Source organism: Bactrocera tryoni, chromosome 5, assembly GCF_016617805.1.
Source record: "Bactrocera tryoni isolate S06 chromosome 5, CSIRO_BtryS06_freeze2, whole genome shotgun sequence".
NCBI classification, from domain to species: domain Eukaryota; kingdom Metazoa; phylum Arthropoda; class Insecta; order Diptera; family Tephritidae; genus Bactrocera; species Bactrocera tryoni.
The window spans coordinates 28,200,261-28,226,436 of NC_052503.1; the positions used below are offsets into that span (position 1 = coordinate 28,200,261).

At 36.8% G+C, this 26,176-nt stretch overlaps 1 protein-coding gene across 16 annotated transcripts in view; it reads right to left on the minus strand.

Moving 5' to 3' along the window:
* Window positions 1-23,810, minus strand: part of LOC120777306 (adenylate cyclase, terminal-differentiation specific) — a 36,916-nt gene extending 13,106 nt beyond the window's left edge. For 5 of the 16 annotated variants that reach the window (XM_040108542.1, XM_040108540.1, XM_040108541.1 and 2 more), the window contains exons 1-3: window positions 23,533-23,809; window positions 19,256-19,473; window positions 10,272-10,337 (exon numbers count right to left, since the gene is read on the minus strand). In XM_040108542.1, coding sequence (XP_039964476.1) covers window positions 10,272-10,337; window positions 19,256-19,335 — 146 coding nt within the window. In that variant the 5' untranslated portion in view covers window positions 19,336-19,473; window positions 23,533-23,809. Of the gene's footprint in view, window positions 1-10,271; window positions 10,338-19,255; window positions 19,474-22,722; window positions 22,853-22,876; window positions 23,397-23,532 lie in introns of those variants that run through there. The other 11 variants (XM_040108543.1, XM_040108544.1, XM_040108539.1 and 8 more) reach the window with 8 other exon arrangements.
* Window positions 23,811-26,176: the final 2,366 nt, after the last annotated feature.

Here is a 26,176-nt window from a genome sequence, read left to right on the forward strand (position 1 = left end):
GGCCCGCTAATCCGGACATGGCCTAATTCGGATTCCACTGTAATCCGGACAGGGTTAAAAAACTCAAAATTTCTATTATGTCCCTTGTAATCCGGACCGACATTCTCTATCCGTATTCTCTAATCTGGATCACATGTTTATTATTCACTATATTCGCTTTTATGCTTTATTGGTTTACGTTTTTTTTGTTTTTTTGGAACATGTATATTATTTGTTATAATAAACAAACAGAAATTTATAACTATTTGTTCATAATACATAGTTCTGATATGTCTTTGGTAATCCGGATTTCCTTATCTTCCAGATAGGGGCCGGTTTTAATTGATCCGGATTAGCGGGCCTCTACTGTATTTGTTTTAAGTGCTCATAAACTTCTGTATAATGGTAATCTAATAGCAATATAATAATCCATTCGAGGCTCCCTACTTTTTTAAAGAAAAAACGTTCTTGGTGGCCAATCAACCTGCCCAAAACGTGAAATTATTTGTCCACCGAAGTGTTCTCTAAATAAATCCATTGTTTGTTGCGATGTGTGGGAAGTGGCGCTGTCTTGTTGAAACCAAATGTCGCCGAGATCACGAGCTTCATTTTCAGGCAATAAATAGTCGGATATCATGGCGCGATAACGGTCGCCATTCGCGGTTACGTTGTCACTGGCATGGAATGTGGGCCGATGTTTTCACCGGGCCACAAATCATACCAAACCGTTGTATTTTATGGATGAAATAGCAGCTTTTCAGGTTTCCCTTCCGCTTAAATGCGCAAATTTTGCTTGTTTACATATCCATTGAGCCACAAATGGGGCTCATCGCTGAATAAAATTTGGCTCGACAACGTCAGATCTTCTTGGAACTTTTCAAGAGCCCATAAAGCGAAGCGATTGCGTTTGCGATTTCTACAATGGATAACAATATTGAAGAAAGAATTTACCTCAAAATTTGTATTCTAACGAAATTTCGTGTGCCGAATGGTTGGGAATGTTGGAAAAGGTTTAGGGTGATTCTGTTTTATCAAAAACACAAACCTACGAGTGATACACAAAGCCTTCAAAGACGGTCGAGAGATCGTTGAAGTCAAGTCGTTCTGAACGACCGACATCTTTAACTTATGAAAATATTAAAAAAATGAAGGATATGGTGCTTGAAAATCGTCCGGCAAGTGTTAGAGAGATGGCATGAGGGCTTTGATATGTCTCGCGAGTCCGTTCGAATGATTTTGATGAATAATTTGGATATGAAACGCGTTCATGCTCAACTTGTCCCGATAAAGCTGATTTTTTTTCGTAAACAGGTATCGTTGGCCATGCCTGTTCGTGCAAATTCCAATCCCACATTCACGGGGAGTATTATAATTGACGATGAGACATCGATTTATGAGTTTGACATGCAAACAAAGCAACAATCAACGGAATGGAGGGAAAAACACGAGCCGAAACCAAAAAAACACGCCAAAGCCGCTCAAAAATCAGGATGATGCCCATTGCTTTTTCGATATTCATGTTTTGGTGAATTTTTCCATCATGAATTTGTTTCGGAGGAACAGACGGCCAACAAGGTGGCACATGCTATATGTGTTTAGCTAAATTTACCCATGCAGTTTCGTATATATTTATTTTTAAATTCTCCTATAAACTCTAAAACACTCTGAACAGCTGACGGTAAGCTTCCCTTTCTTCCCTTAAAACTCTAGAAAACTTATAAATTCATCTCGAAAGAATTTTCACCATTAACTCTTAACCGATCTGAGCACGATTAGAGAGACTCCGTTCTGTTACGAAGTTAACGGTAATAAATTATTATTTGAAGAATGCTTCATATTTTCAGCTAAACAGTATAAAGTAGTAAAAACTTGTAGCCAAACTATGCCCAACATTTTCTACATGGCTAAGTATGTCCATCTGAAGATGAGTTAAAGCAACAAAATTAACTAAACAAAACAAGCAATTAGTGCAATAGAAATGTCGGCGAAGTGTGCGAAATCCGAAGATGTGCTTGCAATGTTTCCCCACTATAAATAGAGCAGCAAAAATGTGCGTTTGCTTTTTTTTATTTTGTGCCAAGTGACCTAAGTACAAACCTAAGTAAACGCATCTAAGCTGCATGTATGCACTAAATGTGTGTCTAAAATGCTTAATTAACCGTAAATAGCACAATGAAAGTTCTTTGATTTAAAATTCCAATCTATTTTAGCAGCGATCGCCTCAACGCATTTTCATTCAGTATTCCAATAGGGAATCGAAAAACGTTTATCAGCCTATTAAATAATCATTAATTAGTGGAAAAAAGCATTGGCCAGAGCTGGCATGACTGACGTTCACGCAGAGCGCTAACCGGCAATCAAGAGAATTGGTCAGCAAGCGAGATCGAATCATTTATTTACTGAACTGCTTAACTGTTTATTGTTATGTATTGTATGAGGCACGAGTGAAAATTAATGTATGTATGTATGTTTATGTGTGTCCAATACATAATCTTCTTGAACGCCCCTTGCTGTGCTTTTGAATAAATATAGGGCAGCTTTTTTTCCGATTGTGGTCGACGTTTAACCGCACTCGAACTTTAACTGCTGGACTTTTAAGAAAACTAACTACACTAAATTCATATATACAGTGTCGGACAAAACTCATTGGACTAACTCGAGTTTCACACATGTTCCGTCATAACTTTTTACATAGATGCATTAGAAGAATAATTTTTTTTGCAAAAGATAGACCACATATTCTATATTAAGAAACAATGCAATAATATTTTTTTACTTTTATGTAAGATTTATAAATTATAACAGAAGGGAAAAAAGTAAAAAATTCGTGCGACATAACTCATTGGACTTTAGCTTAATATGAAAATAAATTAGTTTTAAATTAATATTTTACTGAATAGCCATTATTTTTTTTGATTGCAACACATCTTTTATGCATAAATGAAATTTAATTACTAATATGTGAATCATTTATTCCATTCTCGGCTCGTTTTAATACATCAAGTAGCTTGTTTTTATAACCGTGGACCTGTTCCTCTTTAATTTGCCTGTTGACAATTTCAGATACGTTTTTAATCGGATTCATGTCACGAAACTGGTCGGACCATCTTATAACATAAACTTATTATTCCAAAAATCAATCCTTCACAACATTGAGGATGTGCCTGGGGTCATTGACATGTTGAAACTGCCAATCAGGCAGCATTTTTTGGATAGCGTGAGGAAACATTTGGGTTGGCAGTATATTTTTATATTGGAACCCATCCATGTTCCCTTCTATTCTGTAAATTGGTCCTACACCCTGACCAGAAAAGCATTCCCACACTATTATATTACCCTACCATGCTTTACTGCACCATGCGAATATCGACACTCTAAACGCTTCATGTTGGTCTTCGTATACCTGTCATTCCATTTAAGTTCTGTAAATTAAATTTTTTCTTTTCTTTTAAGAAAACTAACTACACTAAATTCATATATATGTAGATCAATTTTATAGCTTTTAGTGAACCTCATATAGAGTGGTACGAATTAATAAGTATTATTTTTGGTTCTCTTAATGTCGATTGAAAAAAATATATGTATACAACAAACTCACTCAAAGGTTTTTACAACCTGAACAGAGTATATTAAGAAACTTGAGAGGCCCAATTAAATATACCTTCTTCTTCTTTAGTGACGTAGAAACCGCTTACTCGGTTATAGCCGAGTTAACAACAGCGAGCCAGTCGTTTTTTCTGCAGCCAGATCCTTCTCCACCTGTTCTCCCCAACGGAGTGGAGGTCTTTCTCTTCATCTGTTTCCCACGGCGGGTACTGCGTCTTTCAGAGCTGGATTATTTTCGTCCATTCAGACAACATGACCTAGCCATATAGCAGAACGGGAATAATCCCACGACAGTCAGGTGTAAGTAATCGGAACGAACCTGGGTTTTTATCCGACCAAGGACTGTCAACGCGGCACCATGCATCGAATATACGTCATGAATTTTTTCTGCCGCTACAGCAACAATAACTACAGGAATAATGACTGACTTAAAGAGTTTGATTTTTCTTCGTCGGGAGAGGGCTGTACCTCTCAATTGCCTATTCAGTCTAGAGGAGCACCTATTGACAAGAGTTATTGTGCGTTGGATTTGCTGACATTGTTGTTGGTGGTTAATACTGACTCCAAGATAGATGAAATTATCTACCACTTCGAAGTTATGACTGTCAACAGTGACGTGGCAGCCAAGTCGCGAGTGCGACGACTGTTTGTTTGATGACAGGATATTTCGTCTTGCCCTCGTTCATTACCAGGCCTATTTGCTTCGTTTCCTTAACCAGTCTGGAGAAAGCAGGACTAACGGCGAGAATGTTGAGGCCATTGATATCAATATCATCGGCGTACGCCAGCAGCTGTACACTCTTATAGAGTGTTGTACCTTTTTGAAAGAAGTCGCACGATAAGGAGTCGCTTTGTCTGAAACCTCGACAACGACTTGGAGAGGTCCTTACCGATCCTGTCGAAGCTTTTGGTATTGCCCAGCGTCAGTTGATATAGTATATATACATATACCAATAATCACCGTCACGAGCTGAGTTGATTTAGCCATGTCCAACCTTTCGTCTGTACATTCGTGAGCCAGTTTCTCAGTTTTTGAGATACCACGCGGATATCGGACCACTATAGCATATAGTTAACATACATATGGACGATCGTAATCAAGTTTTTGTAAGAAGAACTGTTTTATTTGACAAGATATCTACATGAAACTTTGGATGGATTAGTATTCAAAATATTGCTATAGATCATAAATAGAACTGTTGCGTTCAATTACCAGTTTCGTGAATCTCATACTTCGGAATTATATTTTAATTTGCGTTACAATATTATTATAATATGCCATTGAAGACAATAAACTGAACGTATTAAAATTCTTGGTATTTTTTAAGCAAATGCCCCGGGAAGTTATAAAAGTATTAAGTTTCAAGCTTAACAGGTTTTGGAATATTGGTTTTTGATCCAAAATCGTCACGGAAATGTATTTGAATAATATCAAATAAAGTATAAAATATAGCACAGGTGGTATGCCCGAAAGGAATTTGTACTAATAATAACTGATGTGTGCCTAAACCTGCTTGGAATTTTGTGAAGAAAAAAAAAAACATTGGAGAAAATCTTATAGTTCGGCAAGATTTCAGCGAAAATTATGGATATGATTTCTATTTTTGCAAAATAAACTTCAAAATCTATTAGCAAACCACAAGCTATTAGTGCTGACTAGTTTATGACTTACAAACAGCTATCCAAATGCTCAGACTCTAAACTTCGAAGTCTAATGGCATCTGGTCGCTGCCAATAGCTTAGCGAACTTGTTGCGCGCCTACACCGAAACACATACAAATAAAAATAGAGAGATATTTGCCAGCAAAAACGCCACAACGCTTCAACAATCTTCAATTACGAATGCGTCAAAAGCGTTTTAGCCATATTTGCACATTGCTCGGGCGCTGAGCAGCTTTTTCAATCAAATTACTTATTTACACAGCCATACATACACCTATATACTATTTAAATAATATTACGTAAATATATGGCACGCTGAGCCATTATTCGCGTTTTCTTTACTCAATTCTGAGCACACTTCGATTTCGATCAATTGCCTTTTGCCATAACTAATTATGCAAGAATATTCGTAAACAAATCGCTTTTTTGTATGTCTGTGTGTATTGCTATTACCATTAAGTACGAGTATTTATATATTTATACATATTGACGTGCGTGGGCCTGCGCAACCACGTTCTGGGCGCATAAAACCGAATGATTTTAGTCGCTGCATAAATTTTGTTTAGCGCTGAGAACGCAATGAGCTGTGACATGGGCCTGGCATCGCTGTTATTATTGTCGATTGTCACCAAATACAAATAATATTGTAAGTAAATAATATAGGGTACTTGTATACAGTGGTGGCCAACTAAAAGTAGAGCTGATTCATAAAACTGAACAGACTTATAAAATTAGATAAACCGAAGATAAAGCGAAAGCAAGGAAAAACGAGAAAAAAGTTAAATATAATACCCTTCTATATTAGAACGAAGCTATAATACCCTTCACAAATACAGAAGGTTCCTTACAAGAACTTTATTCCGATCATGCAGTTTGTATGACAGATACTCGTATATGCTATAATGATCCAATCTGATTTTTTTTTTTTGTAGATTATATTATTGCCTTTTCATGCCAAATTTCAAGAAGATATTTCGTCAAATTGAAATGTTTTCCATACAAACACTTGTTTCACCTGTTTATAACGAGCTCGAAACAGTTCCAAGGATGTTGCTTATGTTTACAAAAGCAAATGGAGAAAGCTCAATCAGGCTTTTAGCTAAATACTATATCTATTATCTCAATGGTCATACTAGGGTACGGCTGAGATCAACCTACTACCGGGATCACAGTTGGCGGATTGTGGACGGCATATGAGACGACCAAGAGCTGCTAGAGATGAGGGCTCAAAATGGCTCACGCGCCCAATGAACCTCCGGCGAAGAGGCGAACACATGCCGCTTTTAAATAAGCGTCCATAACCGCCACCGGGGCTGCACCGAGGGAGAATCTATCCACGAGAGAGAAGAAACAAAGCGACGTGGGATCACACAGCGCCAGCACCAATGCAAAGTCGTCGACAAAAACTCTGAGCAAGGGCCCATAAGAATTGAAGTAAAATTCTGATTATGGTGTACTGAAAACCCGTAATGGATCAGATTCGCAAAATGCTGGTAAGAGCAGCATACTGTCACCTCAGTAGGTAGAGTGACATCTCACAGAAATTGCTGGCAGGTTAATGCTGTTCTCATCTCCGTCTCGTTAAAACCCTGGCAAGTAAGTACGTTCAATGAACGTGGCCATATTTTCGGCCGTACAGGTTCTGTTGAGACGAACTCCTAATTAGTGGAATCTTCTTCCATAGGAGTAAAAGGATACTTAGATCCTCTATACTAACCACGACTCCAAAACAACCGGACGAAACTGAAGAAAAGACAGTCTTAAGAGAAACTACAGCTACACAAGCAGGATCCCTAAAACAAGGAGAAGGGAAGAGTACTCCAGCTGCCATTACCGAAGGATCCTGGGCTACCCAAAACTCACCGAAACAAGAGTATATCAGCCAAATGAGACAGGCAGAAGAGGAATTTTTAGGAATCGTGCTAATAAAAAAGATTGCGATGGCAAAATAGAAGAACGTCAGCGTAGATGGTAAGAACGGAGCGGCACAGCTCTTTGACCAAATCAAGAGTTTGAAGCGTTTTCATGAAATAATTCACTGCGAAGGACCAGCATTGAAAGTAGAAAATTCATGGGTTTTTGCCAAGATAATGCGTTGTCACGTTCTGGTATAATTTTTACTAACTTATTGGCTAAACAGGAAACGAGAGTCATCACTTAGCCCTCATATTCACCAGATTGATTCCTCGTGACTTTTTACTATTTTCGAAACTAAAAAATTAACTTCGGTGAATGCGCCATGAATCCATTGAACCCAGTAAAAGTCAGTGCTGAAGGCACTGAAGGCCACTTAGGGAAAAATTCTACTACGCATTTACATACTTTTTGGCGCAGGGGCCTGTTTTGAAGACGGTAATAAGGATTCGCATTAAAATACGTGAAAATGTCGTTGTTTTATTAGTTCGCTTTGGGAATTAAAATTTCACATAACTGCTAACATTTCTGCCTATTGCGCCTGTGTGGTTATTTACCTGGCCACTAGTGTATTTGCTTATAGATTTAAGTATTTATTTTTCAATAAATTGCTCTGTCATATTATTAGCATATCTACGCGATTTGTGCATTTTACATATATATATGTACATGTATATATATTTACACACACTTACATGTATACATATAATAAACATATACTTTGCCACTAAGCATTAACTTTGAGCGCTGCTCGTTCATCGCATAAGCGGCCTTGACAATCAAATTGATTTTTTCGACTTTTTTTAGCACTTTTGCCTCCTCCAATTCAATGCCGACAACTACCGTCGTGGCCCTTTTATGGTAATGCGAGACAGGAAATCAGCACAAAAGAAATTAATCTTAGGCATTCTTCAGTGGGTGCTTGAGCGCAGTAACATGTGTGCTCCACTTACCGATACAGATGTATGTCATGTGGTGGCCATCGATTTTATGGAAGTGTGATCTTTAAGTTGCTGTGAATCGGCACACATACATACATACGTACATACATATATGATGGGAGTGTACTTATGTCTATTTATAAATGCGTTAATGTTTGTATGCCTTTATTTGGTGTTTTGACAAATTCAACTTATGACAATAATGAGCGATCAGCGCAGTTTTGGAATGGAAATTTTTTTAAATATTTAAACTGTTATTGTAGTTGCTGTATATGTGCAGTAATTAGTATGAGTAATTTTATTAAATTGCAACAAAATTATTAGATTTGTAATTAGCAGCAACTGAAGGAGTGGCAGAACACATTAATGGATCTTTCATATGTCCATGACAGCATGCTATAGCTAGGTCTTCTTTGATGAAAATCAGATATGCATAAATACAATTTTTTATTTGGTAGGGAATTAACTGTAGTTTTTTCAGTGAAATAGAGCATTTGTCTAACTTTAGGAAATATTTTAAGCTATTACAACAGCAAAAAACATATTATGACCTATTGTTCCACAATCTATAAGTCAATATCGTAATGTCATCAAGTCTATGCATATGAGGTCTAATGCCCTTTTTATCGGTTAGATTACCGATTTTTAGTAATTCAGAGTGCATACTATTAGAATATTCAAAATAACCGATACATTCACCAATTTTATATCCTTTATTGCATTAATCTATCCACCGAATTCCTTGGTTCCCATATTATATCCATTAAAAGTTTCTGGTCATGGATTGTCATTCATAAGTAACTTATAAAACATCTTTCAATTAATCCGGTAGAAGTCGGAAGTCCGCCCAATAATAACTCTTCCATTATGGATCCATGTGCAGTAAACCAAGTTAAAGATAAGAGACCACATTTGACATTGTTTTCCAAAAAAACAATATGCAATATAAGAGGACTTCCCTTATAATGGTTTGTCAAGCATTTTTACTCGATATATATGTAAAACGGTAGAACAACCACGCACGCTGTCTAAAAGCTTGGGTTAAGGGTAACACCTAGAGTGACAGCCTAAAAAGGCCATTTTTGGAATTAAAAACTGAACAACGATAGGTTAGCTTAGATTGGATGGCTTATCCCTCAGCACGTTGATATCAATTAGATGAAATACATAAATTCTCTATAGAAGTTATTGTTCATACAATGAACTACCGTCAAAAATTGAAAAACTGTCGGCTCTGTGAAAAGCGAGTCGGAACGCTTTGTTTCTTGCTGGCTTTGTGATGGGCTTGCCCATCTTAAATGTGCTGGACTGACAGGTAAGATATTGGATTCTATTCTTGACAGTAAGGGCTTGCGCTGGTCTTGCTTAAAATGCAGACCAACAAAAATTGAATTGTTTAAAGTTTTTAAGCAGGCGCGCAATGGTTCCAAGGAGATTGGTCGTGAGCTTGAAACCCTTACTGAAAAATTTAGGCATTATGAAACGTTGTTTCAATCGCAAAGCTACTTATTTTAGCCTATTGATCAGATCATAAAATTGGTAGATCATTGCATGGAGAACTATATACAAAAAATAAAAGAAAAGATTCAGTCTGCGTGTCTTAAAATTAGTTTTAGTATGCAATATTTTAAAATACTAGTTAAACTTAAAATTATTTTTATTTCGTCTTCACAAAGGTGGTCGAGATTAATCACCAGGGTCGTACGAGTTTTTTGAACTTAGGCAACCTCAGTCAATAAATGTCACCTATTGAAATATCAACCAGTTTATTTTAAAGAATTTTACGTCATGACTCTTTATGCATACTCTTTTCATATACAAATATATTTTTATATTAATGAGCTCACATATGTTAGACTGATTTTTGCTAAACCATCAACTTTTACCCAGAAAAATATCCAGTTTTCGACACAAATAATTTTTCTGCTTATAACTCGTTTCATTCATTATAATTAATCATGTATTTATTATTATTTTTTATTAAAAATTGTCAACTTCCTGCAGAGAGATTTATCTAACTACAACAATATTTTGGTTAACCCGCATTAAAGCCACTTGCGCCATAATGTTTCAAGTTTCATAATTTACGCTTATTTTTGCACATTTGTTGTTGTACTTTATTCTTTGCATACATATCTAACTTGTATTTCATTCTTATTTATAGCTTACCTTAGCGCCAAAACTTCCACACCACGCATTCTTTTAATTATGGAGACATCGCTGAGATCACTTCCCCTGCAAATAGCGAAAAAAAACAAAAACAAAAAGCATTTTTAATTAAAACTTGTTATGAAACAATTTGTCTATGATCAAGTTTTTGTTTATTTTGATAATTAATTTCGTTATGAGTAAGCAGAGCAAAGGCAATCACCCCAAAGAAGGCAAGTTTTCGTCTTCTTCCAGAGTAGGTTTTAATAATTAAGATAAAATTTGATAATGAAAGGCAGCATAAAAATGTCGGTCAAATTATGTTTAATATAAACTAGCTATATATACACACGTAGAGGCATATATGTATGTAATGCGTGACCCAAGTAGAGGTTATTTCTTCAATAGCCTTTTTTTTTACAGATCACGCGTGAGTCGTGTCAAGCTGTCATGTTATTTTTGTTCAGTACTGTTTGCTATTTCATCATGGAAAGACTCACGCCTGAATTATTTGAACAACGTTTACATATCGCTCAACTTTATTACGAAAATTCAACAACATCACCCAACTTGAGGTTCAGCATTCATTATTGGATAATATTCGACCGAATAGGCCACGTCCAGCACTCAGTGAAGTAAATATAGCAGCCGTAGCTTAAAGTGTACACGAAGACCGTGCAGAGTCAACTCGGCGGCGGTCGCAGCAACTCGGATTGACATATGGAACAACTTGGCGCATTTTACGTTGAGATCTTAAATTGAAAGCGAAGAAGTGTCAGCTTGTACAAGAACTGAAGCCGCTCAACCTTCCCAACCGACATCGCTTCACTCTATGGGCTCTTAAAATATCCAAGGAGAACTCATGTTTTCGAGACACACATTTTGTTCAGCGATGAGGCACATTTCTGATTCAATGGGTATGTAAACAAGCAAAATTACCGCATTTGAGATGAAGAGCAACCTGAAGAGATTCAGAAGCTGTCGTTCCATCCAAAAAAAAAAATAACGGTTTGGTGTGGTTATTGGGCCAGTAAAATCATCGGTCCATATTTCTTCAAAAATGATGCCGGCGAGAACCTAACCTTCAATGGCGAACATTATCGCACCATGATAACCGACTATTTGATGCCTAAAATTTAAGCTCATGATTTTATCGACATTTGGTTTCAACAAGCCGGCGCCACTTTCCACACATCGTATCAATCAATGGATTTATTGAGAGAACACTTCGGTGAGCAGATAATTTCACGTTTCGGCCCGGTCGATTGGACACCTCTAAGTATATTTTCTCAAGATCAAGGTACCATAGTTGTGCGATACTCGATATTTTCAGAAGCATAAGATATATAATATTACACCGAAATGATAAGGTTTAGGCTTTCAACCATTTAGACCAACGTATTATCCGAGAACCAAAAACTCGAAAGCTTGATGGTGGTATTTGAAAACTTTTTCATCCAACATTAAGATGTGATCTATAAAACTACTATCGTTTGCCAACATAAAAAATAATAATTGAACAGAGGAGATAAGGTTTTGGCTTCACCTAGCATTTTTAACTGGCGCCAATCAAAATCAAGTTATGCAAAACGTTCGAACTTTTTTATAAATTATTTCACTAAAGCAATACCCATTCTAATACTATTTGCAAGTAGAGTAACAACGCAAGCGCAAAGCTTTCATGTAGTTATGCAGCTGTGCCTGGCATGGGAGCCGCATTCTGACGAGGAGTTGCGACCAAACCAGTTTGTATGCACTTTTATTCTGCTGTAAATATGGTATATATTTCGCTACACAGAAAGCACCCTGTAAGACATTTTTTACAGTAAATGTTCCTGAAAGTGCTTAAACTTATCTTGTGAAAAAGTTAGGATAAATAGTCTTGACTATATGGAACCTTAAAATTTTCCTGAAGAAGTTCAAAAATTTGTCATAATTGAAATAGTATATTTTTTTACAAAATAAGTAATCTAGCAGTTTGATTTTACTCCAATTAGCTTAAGCTTGGAGGTAAAAAACAAAAAATTAAAACAAATGTCTATATCAAAATTTATAAGATTTTGAGTTACTTGAAAGCCGGAGCATTTTAAAATAAGTTGTTTACACACACTATTGTCATTCTTTGCCCACATTTTCTTACAGGGTTGCACTCGCTTACTTTTAAGCCTGTATTGGGTTAAATGAGAGTGTCACGCTTGGAAAAGTCGACAGCGGCGGGTTAAGTGGAAAACGCTTGTCCGCTGGCATGAACTCCACGTGCATGAAAAAAGCATTGAGATGGTAGAATTACTTGAACCAGAAGCTAAAAGCCAAAATAAGGTAAAATATGCGCATTAGATTGCCGCGGAACTAGCACGCTTTAAGTGAACATGAAGCTTTCGCTAAGATTGTGCATGGTTTCAATAAGATAAAGCATGCCATATATAAAATTATAAGTATGGGAAAGTATGTATATTTATATATGTGTATTGTAAATAAAGTTATCGCTACTATTCGAAAACAATGGCTAGTTTTTATCGTTAAAGAAAGGCGGTTTCTAATAAGAACTTCTTTTGGGTTATTTTTCACCAAGTGTGAGGCGTTTATGGTTAAAAGAACACTAGGAAATAGTTGATAGGCAAATTTCAGGAGTTTCTTATTTTGAAGTAACAGGAATGCTCTCTGACTTATATCTGATGATGAGCTGTCATCTCATCTGAAGTTCACGGCATGCTCGCTCAAGACACAAAAAGAAGAGCGAACTTTCTAAAAATCAGCAGTTTTTTTTAGTTTTTACCATTGTTACATTTTTAAATGCACCTTAAAATGGAGAGTAGTTCTAATTTTCCTCCAATTTTGTCTCTATTTAAATTTTATATGTGGATTATTTCTGAATTTTCCATACGAACTCTTTTTTGGAAATATTTCGATAATCCGAAAGTTTCTCATCTAATTTGACTACTTTACACAACTAATTCTTGGCAATCCTTTGATATTAAAAATTTGAAGAAGTAACTAGTTATGCAAACTTTATCGGTAGGTACCAAACTTTTGAGCTTTTATGCCCTGAACAAGGTAAAGTTTTTTTATATGCGAAATAAGTATTCAAAGTTTGAGATATCGATCTGAAACATTGCGCACATTCTTTTCTCCCTAAGGAACTGCTTATTTGTCGAAACCACCGATATCGGACTACAAACTACCGATCAAGCTTTAGCCCTCATACAGAAAACTTTTTATTTGCCAAGACATATACGAATTTTGGCATGCATTTTTGTCCAATGCAACGGACAGCGAAGAAGAAATTGTTCAGATCGGACTGCTGTATATATGTATATGGTAGCTAAGATATAAACTGTCCGATCAAACTCAAAATAAATATCTTTTTTTACTCTTTTATGCTATAAAAAATGAAGCTGTAAAGGGTATTATAGCTTCGCTGCAGTCGTTTTTTTCTTGTTTTTGTTAATCATAAGGTTAGATTTATAGTAGTTCCCACCAAAAGAAGTATATAAGTCGATCCTTACCGATGATATATAGCAGCCGCCTTACATATATGGTATGCATATACATACATATGTACATAGTATGTGAATAAGGAAATTAATTACTCATGTACCACATACATATGTGTATATATAAACATACAAATGTACATACTATATACATATATATGGTACATCCAATGTAAGATATGTATAAACAACATACTTTGTGTGCGCGTCAATAAAAAAATAGACAATGTATGTACATACATTAATGCATTTGCCATGCATCGGGACAAACAAGCAACACCCATAAAAAGAGCCAACTTAACGGAAACTTAACGAGAAATCATAGATTTACACGAGAAGACCCCATTTACGGAGCTGTGGTGAAAGTTCGTAGAAAGAAGTTGATGGCGGCACATTAGCCATAGGTGCACTTAAACCTTCACGACTATGTATGAATGCATACATGTATATACATATATATGTATGTATATATCACATGTGCACATAACATGCCACAAGCAGCACTTTGGCTTGGGGTCTTCATTTAAATTCCGCTTTAAAAACTCAAATTATTCACTGCAACGCTGAATGCACGAATTTACTTTTCCATTGTGCTCATCTGTCATGTGTAAATATGTATGTACACAAGAGCTACTACAACTTTAAATTTGCTTTTAGTTATGTATGTACTCGTATCTAAAAGGTTTACAGACTTTCCCATTCAACCGAATTGTCAATCTACAACAATGTGGTTTTCAAGGCTCTTGAGAAAATAGAAACTTAGAACTTGTTGTTTATTCGTTGTTATATCCAGACTCTTTGTGCGATTAACATTTTCTTGATAGATAACGTCGCATTCAAGTGTGAAAATAATTGTATACATACATATGTATGTATGCATTTATAGGAGTGTATATTTAAATAAGTCTGATTAATCATTCTAATTGTTAAGTACACAGTCACAAATGCAATAATAGAGCTTAATGTGAATAGAAAGTTTCGATTGTTCTCGGAGAAACTGCTTGAATCTTATTGACTTTCTGGAAAATTTGTAGCTTCAATTTACCCACGAGTGTTACATATAAAGGTTAATCGAAGAAGAGGTACTTTTTTCAATAGCCTTTTTCTGACAGATCACTCATGAGTCGTGTCAAGCTGTCATGTTATTTTTGTTCAATATTGTTTGACATTTCGCCGTGAAAAGACTAACGCATGCGACATCGCTTTGCTCTATGGCCTCTTGAAAAGTTCCAAGAAGATCCGACGTTTTCGAGCCAAATTTCGTTCAGCAATGCATTTATGTACATTTATAGCTCAATGTATATATCAAGCAAAATTGTCGCATTTGGGACGAAGAACAACACTTGAAGAGATTTTAGAACTGCCATTTCATTCAGAAACAACAAAAGATTGGTGTGGCTTAAGAGCCGATGGAATTATTGGTCTATATTTCTTTAAAAATGATGCCGGTGAGAACGTAACCGTCAATGGCGGCCATTATCACGTCATGATAACCGAATTTTTGATGCCTGAAATTGAAGTCCGTGATCTCGGCGACATTTGGTTTCAACCAAACAAGTGGCGGCGCCACTTCCCACACATCGCATCAATCAATGAATGTATTAGGAGAGCACTTCGGTGAAAAGATAATTTCATGTTTTGGGCCGGTCAATGAGCCAAAAAATCATGTGATATCACACCGTTGAACTCTTTACTGTGGGGATATGTAAAATTCTTAAGTCTATGAGTACAATCCCGCTTCGATTCCGGCCTTGGAGCAAAACGTCACGAGTGTCATTCGCCAGTGAACCAGTCAAAATGTTCGAACTAGTCTACGATAATTGGACTTAACGGATGGACCATCTGAGACGTAGCCGCGGCCATTGTTTGAAAGAGATAATCTTTCAAAAATTTCCATTAAATTTGAAGTTTCTGTGTTTTTTCTTTAAAAAAAGTAGGTAACCTGGAAATAGATCATATAAAACCGAAAGCTCAGATTTTTTACAATTCATTTTACTTTACCATGGGATCAAATTGTCCCGGACCGACCCACAACTACCTAGCTTGGTACAAACTTTTTATATTCGTGTGAGGTTTGTTTTTTTGTTGTTTGTTTAGTGTGTGTTTGGCAGCGGTTTGTTTACGACGCGCAAAGCTTTTCTGGCGATTTTTAACATGGAAAAACATTTAACAGCGATTTTTTGTATTTCCAAAGGAATTTAATGGCTACGAAATCGTTAAAAATGTGCAGAAGTATTTTGGAAAGTCTACTTTGTCATAAACACAAGTATTTCAGGGGTACAAAGAATTCAGTGAAGGTCGAAAACTTGGCACCTGAGCGTCATCCATCCACGTTTTTTAATGACAATAACATCGAAAAAGTTAAAGAAGTAGTGCTTGAAAATCGTCGTGTGGGCAGAGGATATGAACATTTTTACGGACTCAGCACATTGTGGTTAGTGTTTTAGGTACGAAATGCGTCAATGCTAGACTCGTGGCAAAAGGTCTGAATTTTTTGAACAAGCGACGTCGAGTAGAGATCGCAAAAGAGTTGCTTGAAAACGTTCTGAGAACTCTACATTCTTTAAACGCGTCACTGCTGGTCTTTATTTTTCTTTGTATAAAAAGTATGCTAGTAAACATAAGTAAAGTTATATACCTTTCCATATTGTATTCAGAAAATACTAAAGATGGGTACTACGTAAGTATATAATGGCTTGAAGCAACAGTTTCTTATTCAAAAAGCTGGAAATTTGTTTAATTCATGCGTATTTTTATGCAGTGAAGCTAACTAAATACATTTTCTGTTTATCAAATTGCAGTGGCAAGTCAAGCGTGAACGCCAATGTCTAAGTATACAGTAGCGAGCATTAAAATTGGAGTAGACATTTTTTTTGTTCACATATGTTTTTGCAAGTTAAGGGTTCAAGTTCTGGCTGTGACAAGATGTAAAGCTTTTTTTTGCACGCTACTGTACGTAATTAGCTCATAGATGTATTTGTGCATATCGATCTTGTTTATGGTTCGAGGGCAACGCCATTCGCAGGATTTGGCCAAGCGTGACCACCATACTCACACATAGTTACATTTTACATACACACACAAACATATTTCAATACATACTTCAAAGCTACATTCTCCTTTGTATTAGTGATTTGCATTGTTGCAAGTGTGGGAGCCAATAAAGTGCATAGTAATTAAATTCACCGCCTACAACAACAGCGAAACACAAAAACTGCAATTGCAATTACCTCAACACTGGACAATGGATAGTGAGACGACCGAGCAGTGACAGAGCAGAAAGAAAGGCGAGTTCATAAAATGCATACCGTTGACAATGACGCCTCTTGTTGTTGTAACGGAGGCAATGACACCATCAGTGATGCCGCCAACCACAACGGACAAACAAATAGACAACAAGCAAGCAACAAAAATCATAACGATTATGATGATAATGCAATTGAATGAGCGGCGACAGCGGAAAGCAAATTGGTTTAATGTCCTCATGCAAGAATGTACATACATACATATGTACATGTATGTATGTATGCAAATACATATGAGTACATAAAAGTGTGCATACTTTCGTTGGAACCGATTATACTTCATATAAGGGGTGAAAAATATATCCGCATTTGTAATAAGAAAAAGAAAAAAAACAGTAACTTCGGCTGTAACGAAGCTCTATTACCTAAGCTTCTTAGCTATGACGAAGTTTGACTTTAAAAAAGACTATTCCGTTGCCGGTTCTGAAATTGCATAATGACTCTAGATACCTACGACTAATTAGACAACAATAAAAAATAATTAATCGAAATTTAATTAATTCTCGAAGTGGGCGCAAAATAAATAAAACACTAATAAAGCCCGTAAGATTACTTTAAAAAATATCCAAGCGCGAGCAAGGATAAAATAATCGAACTATTGCCTAAGGTTTTATTCATTTGATCATCTCCTGCCAAATACTACTGTGGTATAAAAATATGGTGAATTTGTTTATAAATTGTAAATTCTTTATTTATTCTCCCAAATCATTTTCATTGCCTTCAAAGCAATCCCCGATAAAACGCATTTTTTCAACGCTTTTTCCAGTCCCCGAAACAGTCGAATTAGTCTTTTTTTTCTACTATAGCCTTCAAACCTTCTTCTCTATTCGCATTTGATCACCTCAATTGTGTCAAAATGGAGTCCCACATTGGTCTTTTGAGTTTATGTAATAGCCAGAAGTCGCACGGAGCCAAATCAAGCGAATATAGTGACTGTAGAACGCTATGAGTCGAGTTTGTAGTAAAAGTTGCGAAGAACGAATAGCGTTAAAATAAAATTTTTTGTCATCAGTTTAGCTGGCCGGTATTCCCAGGGCACCTCACCTTACTTTAGATTACGTCAGTTGCCTTTAATATTTCGGGATTAGAGAACAAAAACAAATATCAATATCAATCGTCTAAAATTGCTTAATTGTTTTCAAAATATTATCCATTAAGATTTACGTTTACATGCGTTTGAATCAATTTTCGAAGCACTTTTGCCACTTTGATTAAGGTTCCTCCAAAACATACGTTCTGAACATACCAACCGCCTCTTCAGGTGTCGAAAAATGTTAAACGCTTAGTTTATATTTTTCCTACTGAAATAAAAAGAACTCATTCAGTCCTGGGTCAGCACAATACGGTGGATGACTCATCAAATTGATGGTTTGAATGCTCAAAAAGGCAATTGTTTCTATTTATGTTTGACAGCTCACATTATCGTTAATAAAAACAATCCGTCTTTGGCGGCTAACTTTCATAATTTCTTGAAAGACAACTGGGAAACAAAAGACTGTGCGCATTCAAAATTTACTGTTCTGCGCTGCTCTAGTGGTATTTCGCCATCTGCTACGATTTCAAAGGCAGGTTTCGAAGCCTTCACTAAATTAGTCTTTGTCGTGATCTACGACCTCGATTGGATTCAGTATACCATCAATAAACACTGGTCCTTAAGTTCCTCAATGCACTGTTGTTGAGTTAATCCACCACGAAAGTTGTAAAAAAAATCGCGTGAAAATGTTCGCGATTTAACGCTATTTTTGGTCGAGAAGAATATTTTAAGTTACTGTGAACAACACAAATAACGCCCTTAGGTCAAAGGATTGTAAGTATATATAACATCAAAACTGTCAAACTTTACGACAGAATTTGACAGTTGCCAATTTGCAACACTAGGGTTGCCAAATTCGAAGATATAAAAGGAACCTACGTACATTAGTATATTTAAGATGAATATGTATAAATTTCAAGTCGATCTGATCAAGAGGATCTTGCAGAAGGAGCACGCAGTTGGCAAATCTCAAGATTTAAAGAAATCATCATGAAAACATGGTTGCAAGGACTTTATCCAGCTCAAAATCAAACAATTAAGAGGAAGTTACAAATATCTTTTGTCTTCAAAAATACTCGTAAGTGTTCATATTATGCTCTTATGTGCTTACGTATTTATGTATATAGACAAATATATATGTATGTGTGTAAATAAGAAAATGTCATTACTTACCAGCAATTGAGCTTTTTGATGGACCCCAAATCGGATTGCTTGGAGCGAGCAATGACCATTTCCTCGGTGAGGCGCGTCATTGTTTATTTTAACTTTTTTCTGCTTTTATTTTTGCGTTTTGATATTAGCACGACTGCGTGTTGTTGCTGTTGTAATTTTGATGTAATTTTATTTATTTTTTATATGTTTGATATTTTTTGTTTCGCGTACTTTTATTGCTACGAAAACAAAATAAGAGAAAATCAGCAAACCACTTCACTTCCACTTCATTTATGTACATATATATATATATTATATAGGTACATATATACTTATATACATACATATATGTATATACATACATGTGTACAAGTCACTTTCGTAAGCGCCACGAGGCTAAGCCCAATTACACAAGTTAAATGCACAAACTAAACAAAAATTACACACACACATAGACACACATGGCGATGAGAAATGCCAACAGGTTTTGGCGTGGCGCGTTGTTGTGGCAAGCGCCTGTGTGGCTTTTCTTTATTATTTGCCGCAATTTTCCTGTATGTATACACGTGTGTACATACATGTGGACGTATGTGTATGTGTGTCCACGCACTTACAATATACACAGATCAGATCGTTGCGTTTACATTGCAACTCGTCGTAAAAGCTGCAATAAATGTGCAACATTGCAACTGTTGCAACGATAAGCTGACGCACCAACACGCTATAATGCCCCCCTCTCTAGTTGTGGCACTCTTTCCGCGTAAGCGTTTGCTAAAATGACTAATACCACATGCACACATCCACAACTGTGGCCTGTGCTAACCGCATGTAGATATGTCTGAACATTATAAATATTTCATTATGTCAGATTACTTTAATAATAGCCCCCTTCTGACCCGTTTGCCTATAGAAATCAAGTTTTACTACTTCTGCTTCGTCTTCCAGTTATGATTACAGTTTTGCCGCCTACATTCCAACCTACAAAAATTCGCACTTACAACAACAACAATATTCGTTATGCATTTGTTGTTGCCACTGTCTATAATTGCATTGATTGCAGCAAGTAAACTACCCTTTTGGAATGCAGTTGTGAATTAAAAAATATATACGCTAATAAATATTTAAAGGTACAGTAAGGCTTCTATAATTCGTACCATCATTATTTATTTATTTATTTGTTATTTCATAATTTGTATAAAAGCTTATCAAAAATCTTTCACTTTTATTTTTCCACCAGCCCTATGAATGATGAATGAAGACCTAGTAATTGCAGCTCTTTATACCCTGAACAGGGTAAAAAATGTTTGCCACGAATTTTGCATCATGCAGAAGGAATCTTCGGAGAGCTTGCAATAAATACTTATATATACTCGTATATGTACATACATATGTATAAATAATCAGGAAGAGGAGCTGAGTCGACCGAAAAAAATCATTTTATTCTACGAAAAACTCTTTTATCTGAAGAGTTTTATCATAGATTATTGCCGAAGGCATCGGAATAATTCCCGCACAAATTGTTCAGATTGGACCACTATAGAATATAAATAGCAGTCATACAATCTCACCGATCGACTTCATTCTTATTTTTATGTCACCATTCTTATTTTCTAAACTTTATGTAGGGTGAAAATTTCGATCAAATAGTTTTTAAAGCACTGTTTTAGTAACTACTGGCTATTCGACTTAAGTAAATGTTTTCAAAAGAGAGCTCATGGTCCAGTTTGTGGCCTCAAAACCATAGAGGAACAAACGATTTAAAGAAGATATGTATGTCTACAAATCAAATGCTTTCAAAGTAGTACTTTCAAGTACGCATCCGATTTTCAGATTCCATTGCATTTAGAAAATAAAAGGTCACATTTCTGTATAAATTTTAACTTTAAATTTTTGTTCCGTCGTGAACATATTATGCATCGTTAACTATAAGCAAATGAAATATTTTGAGAACCTGAACCCCGACAACTACCAATGAGATTTACTAACGGGTGAGTAGAGGTACTTTCTTAAAAGCCTTTTTTGACAGATCACGCATTTTCCAGCCAAATTTTCATCTGCGATAAGGCCCATTTTTGGCTCAAACGGTATATTAACAAGCAAAATTACCGCATTTGGGACGGAAATCAATCTGAATAGATTCAAGAGCTGCTATTTCATTCATAAAAACAACGGTTTGGTGTGGTTTTTGGGTCGGTTGGATCATCATTTTTTCAAGAATGATGCCTGTGAGAACGTAACAGTCGATGACGACCATTATCGCGTCATTATAACCGACTATTTGATGCCTAAAATTGATGCCCGTGATCTCGGTGACATTTTGTTTCAACAAGATGGCGCCACTTCTCCCAGATCGCATCAATCAATGGATTTATTGAGAGAACACTTCGATGAGCAGACTCCATCACGTTTTGAGCCGATCGTTTTACACTCAAGATCGTGTAATATCACACCGTTAGACTTTTTCCTGTGGTGATATATAACCTCTAAAGTCTATACGGACAATCCCGCTTCGATTCAGGCCTTGAAACAAAATATCACGTGTGTCATTCGCCCGTTACCAATCGAAATGCTTGAACGAGTCATCAAAAATTGGAATCAATGGATGGACGGTCTGAGACGTATGTAGCTGCGGCCAACATTTGAAAGAGATATTCTTCAAAAAATAATTTCCATAGAATATATTTTCAAGTGATAATAAACATTCCCCATTAAATTTTTTCTTTAAAATAGTAGGGAACCTATTAATGGATCGCCCAGAAAAATGAGCGAAGTGAGTAGCCAAGCCAGTAATATTGTCGTGAGGACTTCGCTACGTATTTGGTACGATTGGCAGGGATTAATCTATGAACTTTGCTCCCCAGCGACCAAATCCTTAATTAGGACCTGTGCTATTAACAATCGGGTCCTTTGAAGGAAGTAATGGGTCGGAAGCGATCAGCTATGGAAAATAGGTAAAGATTTTTTTTCAATCAACCCACACCCCAGGCCACAAATATCGATAGTGACTCGCCAAAAACTTTTAGCGATTAGTTGGGAAGTACTCATGATTTCAGCTTATAGCCCAAGTGATAACTACCTCTTCTTGTATAAGGCGCAGAATTTTGCTGGTTGTGAAAATCGACTGTCCCAGTTTTTTTGTCCCAATGGACGAGGGTTTCTATGGGAGTGGCATTATGAAATTACCTTTAGAAAGGCAAAAGCGCACAAGGTATTGAACAAAAGTGGAATTCTTCTCATTAGACCTTATACATAGTTCAGCGATTATAAATTCGACGGTCACAATGCCGTTCAAATAGATTGATAAATTTAAAATGCTTGTGACCTCAGTGGGGGATCTTCAGGTGGCGTTAAAATAATACGATGTTTCACATATCGTGGCGGAGAGACCGAATAAGAAGACACTTGTAGTTCGCCACTAGCTAAATTTGTTTTTAATCACAATTTTAGTTACATCTTTTCATATAAAACTTAGAAAGTTCTTAGCTAACCACGTGCTTTTCCTACAAGGCACTCTGTCGCTTACTACCGCACCAGTCACTTGACAAGTTTATCGCATATTTCTGTACCGCTGCATATAAATATGTGCATGTGTGCTGCAGCATCTACTGCAGCAGCGCCTATCTAACAGATATCACTAATCACCAATGCAAATATACGGCTACGCCAACGCAAATATTTTCAGCTAAGCACGTTTGCACCAATTTGACTCTCTTATCACGCTTATACTCTTAATTTGGCTGCGCTGTTCGGTTTTTTTTTTTTAGTTTAAATAAACCGCATCGATTTTTCGACACTTCCGCACACACAATTCGCTTTTCAATATTTTCCACTTCCAATTCGAAAGCATTTAGCAACATTCACCATTCACCACTTTCTACTTTTTTTGGGTTTTTGTTTTTGCTTGTTTCATTCGCAACAATTGTTATTGTTTTCTTTGCACTTTTTGCAAATTTTATTATTATTTTTGTTTTTTTTTTGTGTTTTCCATATAACAAATTTTAATTAAGAAAAAACGCGTGAACGAGTTTTTCACAGTGAATTTTGGGAATTATTGAAAATTGTACGAGTGTTTCGGCTAACAGATTTTCCCAATTATGTTTTTTTTGTTTTTTTGACAAAATTTTCTTCGATTCGCTTGGCACAGCAAGTGTCTGCGCTCACATCATCTCCACGAACTAATGACAGCAGCGTCGCGGTTGACGTCGGCATGCGCGCTGACGTCGCCGTCTGTTTTGTCTCTATATTCTGCTGTCACTCAAAACGCGCGCCGTCCGTTCCACGCTCAGGTAATTGCTTACCGTTATTACATGCCTACACACAAGTGCCTTTGTATCACAGTATCTTGACTCGAATTGTCCAACTAACGCCGTGACCGCTGTGATAGTGACGCGTTAAAAGTATGCTTCTAAATTATAATTTTATATTACAACACACACAGCGCTTCTGGTTATACAAACATATACATACACACATGTATTATCACTGTTCAACTATTCCACTCGGTCGAAATTTGTTCGCATCCGTTGCCGACCATGCCGCGTTGCGTTTGTGCTGAGACTGCCAGCGCCGACCAACAGCTGCTGCTGTGGAAGCTAGTCGCTCCATCGGAATGTGCACTCCGCGCGGCTTGCGCTCGGCGAGTGGATACTTTTGTGCTTACAAACGCATACATACACACATACACATGCGAAGTTGGAGCTTTCTGCGGCGAATTCATCTTTTGTTTTGCTCCAGCGCGCATGAGAGTGCGGCGGGTGTTGGCGTGTAGTAAATATAATTGCACGCGTTATAGTAAAAGCTACATCTGACAGATTTGTGTTATCGCTGGTTTGTTACGAAAAGTAGGGTGATGTGAAAACGTCACAAGGTTGTTCATTTTTTGAATATTTTATTTCCTTATTGATAAAATTGCTAAGTACTATGAATCAGTCAACGGATGGGGGCTTGCGTCATAATTAGGAAATATTATTGCTTTTAAATAATAGATAAAGTGGGTAATATGATAGAATACACAGTAAATACTTAATAACTTGAAGTTTCGAGTTTAAAAATAACAACAGTACTAGAAATTGGAGAATTTACTATTTAGACGATTTTTTATAGAATTGGTCAGTAACTGCTTCTTGACATAATCCTGCCGAAATCTCCTCGATTGTAGAACCCCCTTTTATATAAATAAGAAAAACGTTAACTTCGGCTGCACCGAAACTATAAAACCCTTCACAGCAGCAAGTTCTTTGGCAGCTATATGTTATCCGAAAAATGTGTTTGGAGATTGTTGTGTTGTCTTGAACAATAAACTTAATCTTAATCTTATCTTCTAAATACATAAATAAAAAATAATCTTATCTAAACTTTGATGGATAAGTTTTATGGCTATCTGCGATATCCTAGAGTTTCGGCGAAAAAATTTCTCTTCTTAGAAAAAAAAGTTGTGTGAAGAATTTCAGATCTATGTCTCAAAAACAGACGGATATGGCTCAAACGGCTCCGCCACTGGTCTTTTATATATTAGGTTGTCAAATATCTCCCTTCAGCTTTTTTGCTCTTTATTCAATGCTTTATAAAAAGTGTTGCAGTGATCGGATTTAGTTCAAGTACGCGCCGTTTCGTTCGATAATCTGTCTCCAATTAGATGGCAACTTCATAATACCCCCCTCGTAGAAGCCATCCTCCTTATTTGCGAAGAACTCGGACAGCCACTTATCACAAGTCTATTTTGAGTTCAACTTTACACCAACAAGGACGTTCCCCATGGACAGGAACAGGTGATAATCACTTGGCGCTATGTCAGGGCTATATGAGCTCCTGTAGCTTCTGACGAGTCATCAACGAAGTGTGTGGTCTGGCATTGTCCTGGTGGAACACTACACCCTTCCTGTTGGCCAATTCTGCACGCTTCTGATCAATCGCCTGCTTCAAGCGGTCAAGTTGTTCGCAGTAGATGGTAGAATTAAGCGTGGATGATTCCATTCCACCAAACACACAGCAAAACCTTTCTGGCCGTCAATCCCGGCTTGGCCACTCTTTGGGAGGATTCACCGGCCTTCGACCACGACCGTTTTCGCTTGATATTGTCGTAAGTCATCCATTTTTCGTCGCTAGTCACCATCCGCTTCAAAAATGGGTCGAGTTCGTTTCGTTTCAGCAGTATATCGCAGGCATTGATTCGGTGCAAAATTTTTTTTTTGCGTGAAATCATGCGGCACCCAATCATCAACCTTTTTTGTGTATCCAGCCTTCCGTTGAGGAAGACCAAATGCTCCATCAGAAACGGGAAGGACCTCTCGGAGCCGTTCGATGCTAAGTGAGGTTAGAGACAAGGCGACTCCTTATCGTGCGACTTCTTCAATCTTTCCTTGAGAAAATAATTCAAGCTGAAGACAGAAGGTACAATCGTCTGACGTATGCCGATGATATAGATTTCATTGGACTCAACAGTCGCGCCGTTAGTTCTGCTTTCTCCAGGTTGGACAAAGAAGCGAAGCAAATGGGTCTGGTAATAAACAAGGGCAAGACGAAATATCTCCTGTCATCAAATGAGCAGTCGTCGCAATCGCAGTTTAGCTCCCACCTCACTGTTGACAGTCAGTTCGAAGTACTAGATAATTTCGTCTATCCTGGAACCAGTATCATCACCAACAACAATGTCAGCCTGGAAATCCAACGCTGAAGAGAGAAATTTTCTGCAGAAGACCCTTTCGAATTGGCAACGGTGGATATCGTATTCGTCTGGAACGATGAGCTGTACGAGATATACGACGACATTGACATAGTCGAAATATGTTCGAATATAATCGAAATTTCACAACTTCATTTCACAATGGCTGTCGAAAATTGCGGGTTATTTTTCAAAAGATTAAATAAATTTTAATAACAACGAAATGCTTTACATTATGGTCACGACCATTTCCGTCTTCTGCGCTACTCCTGTGCAAAAGA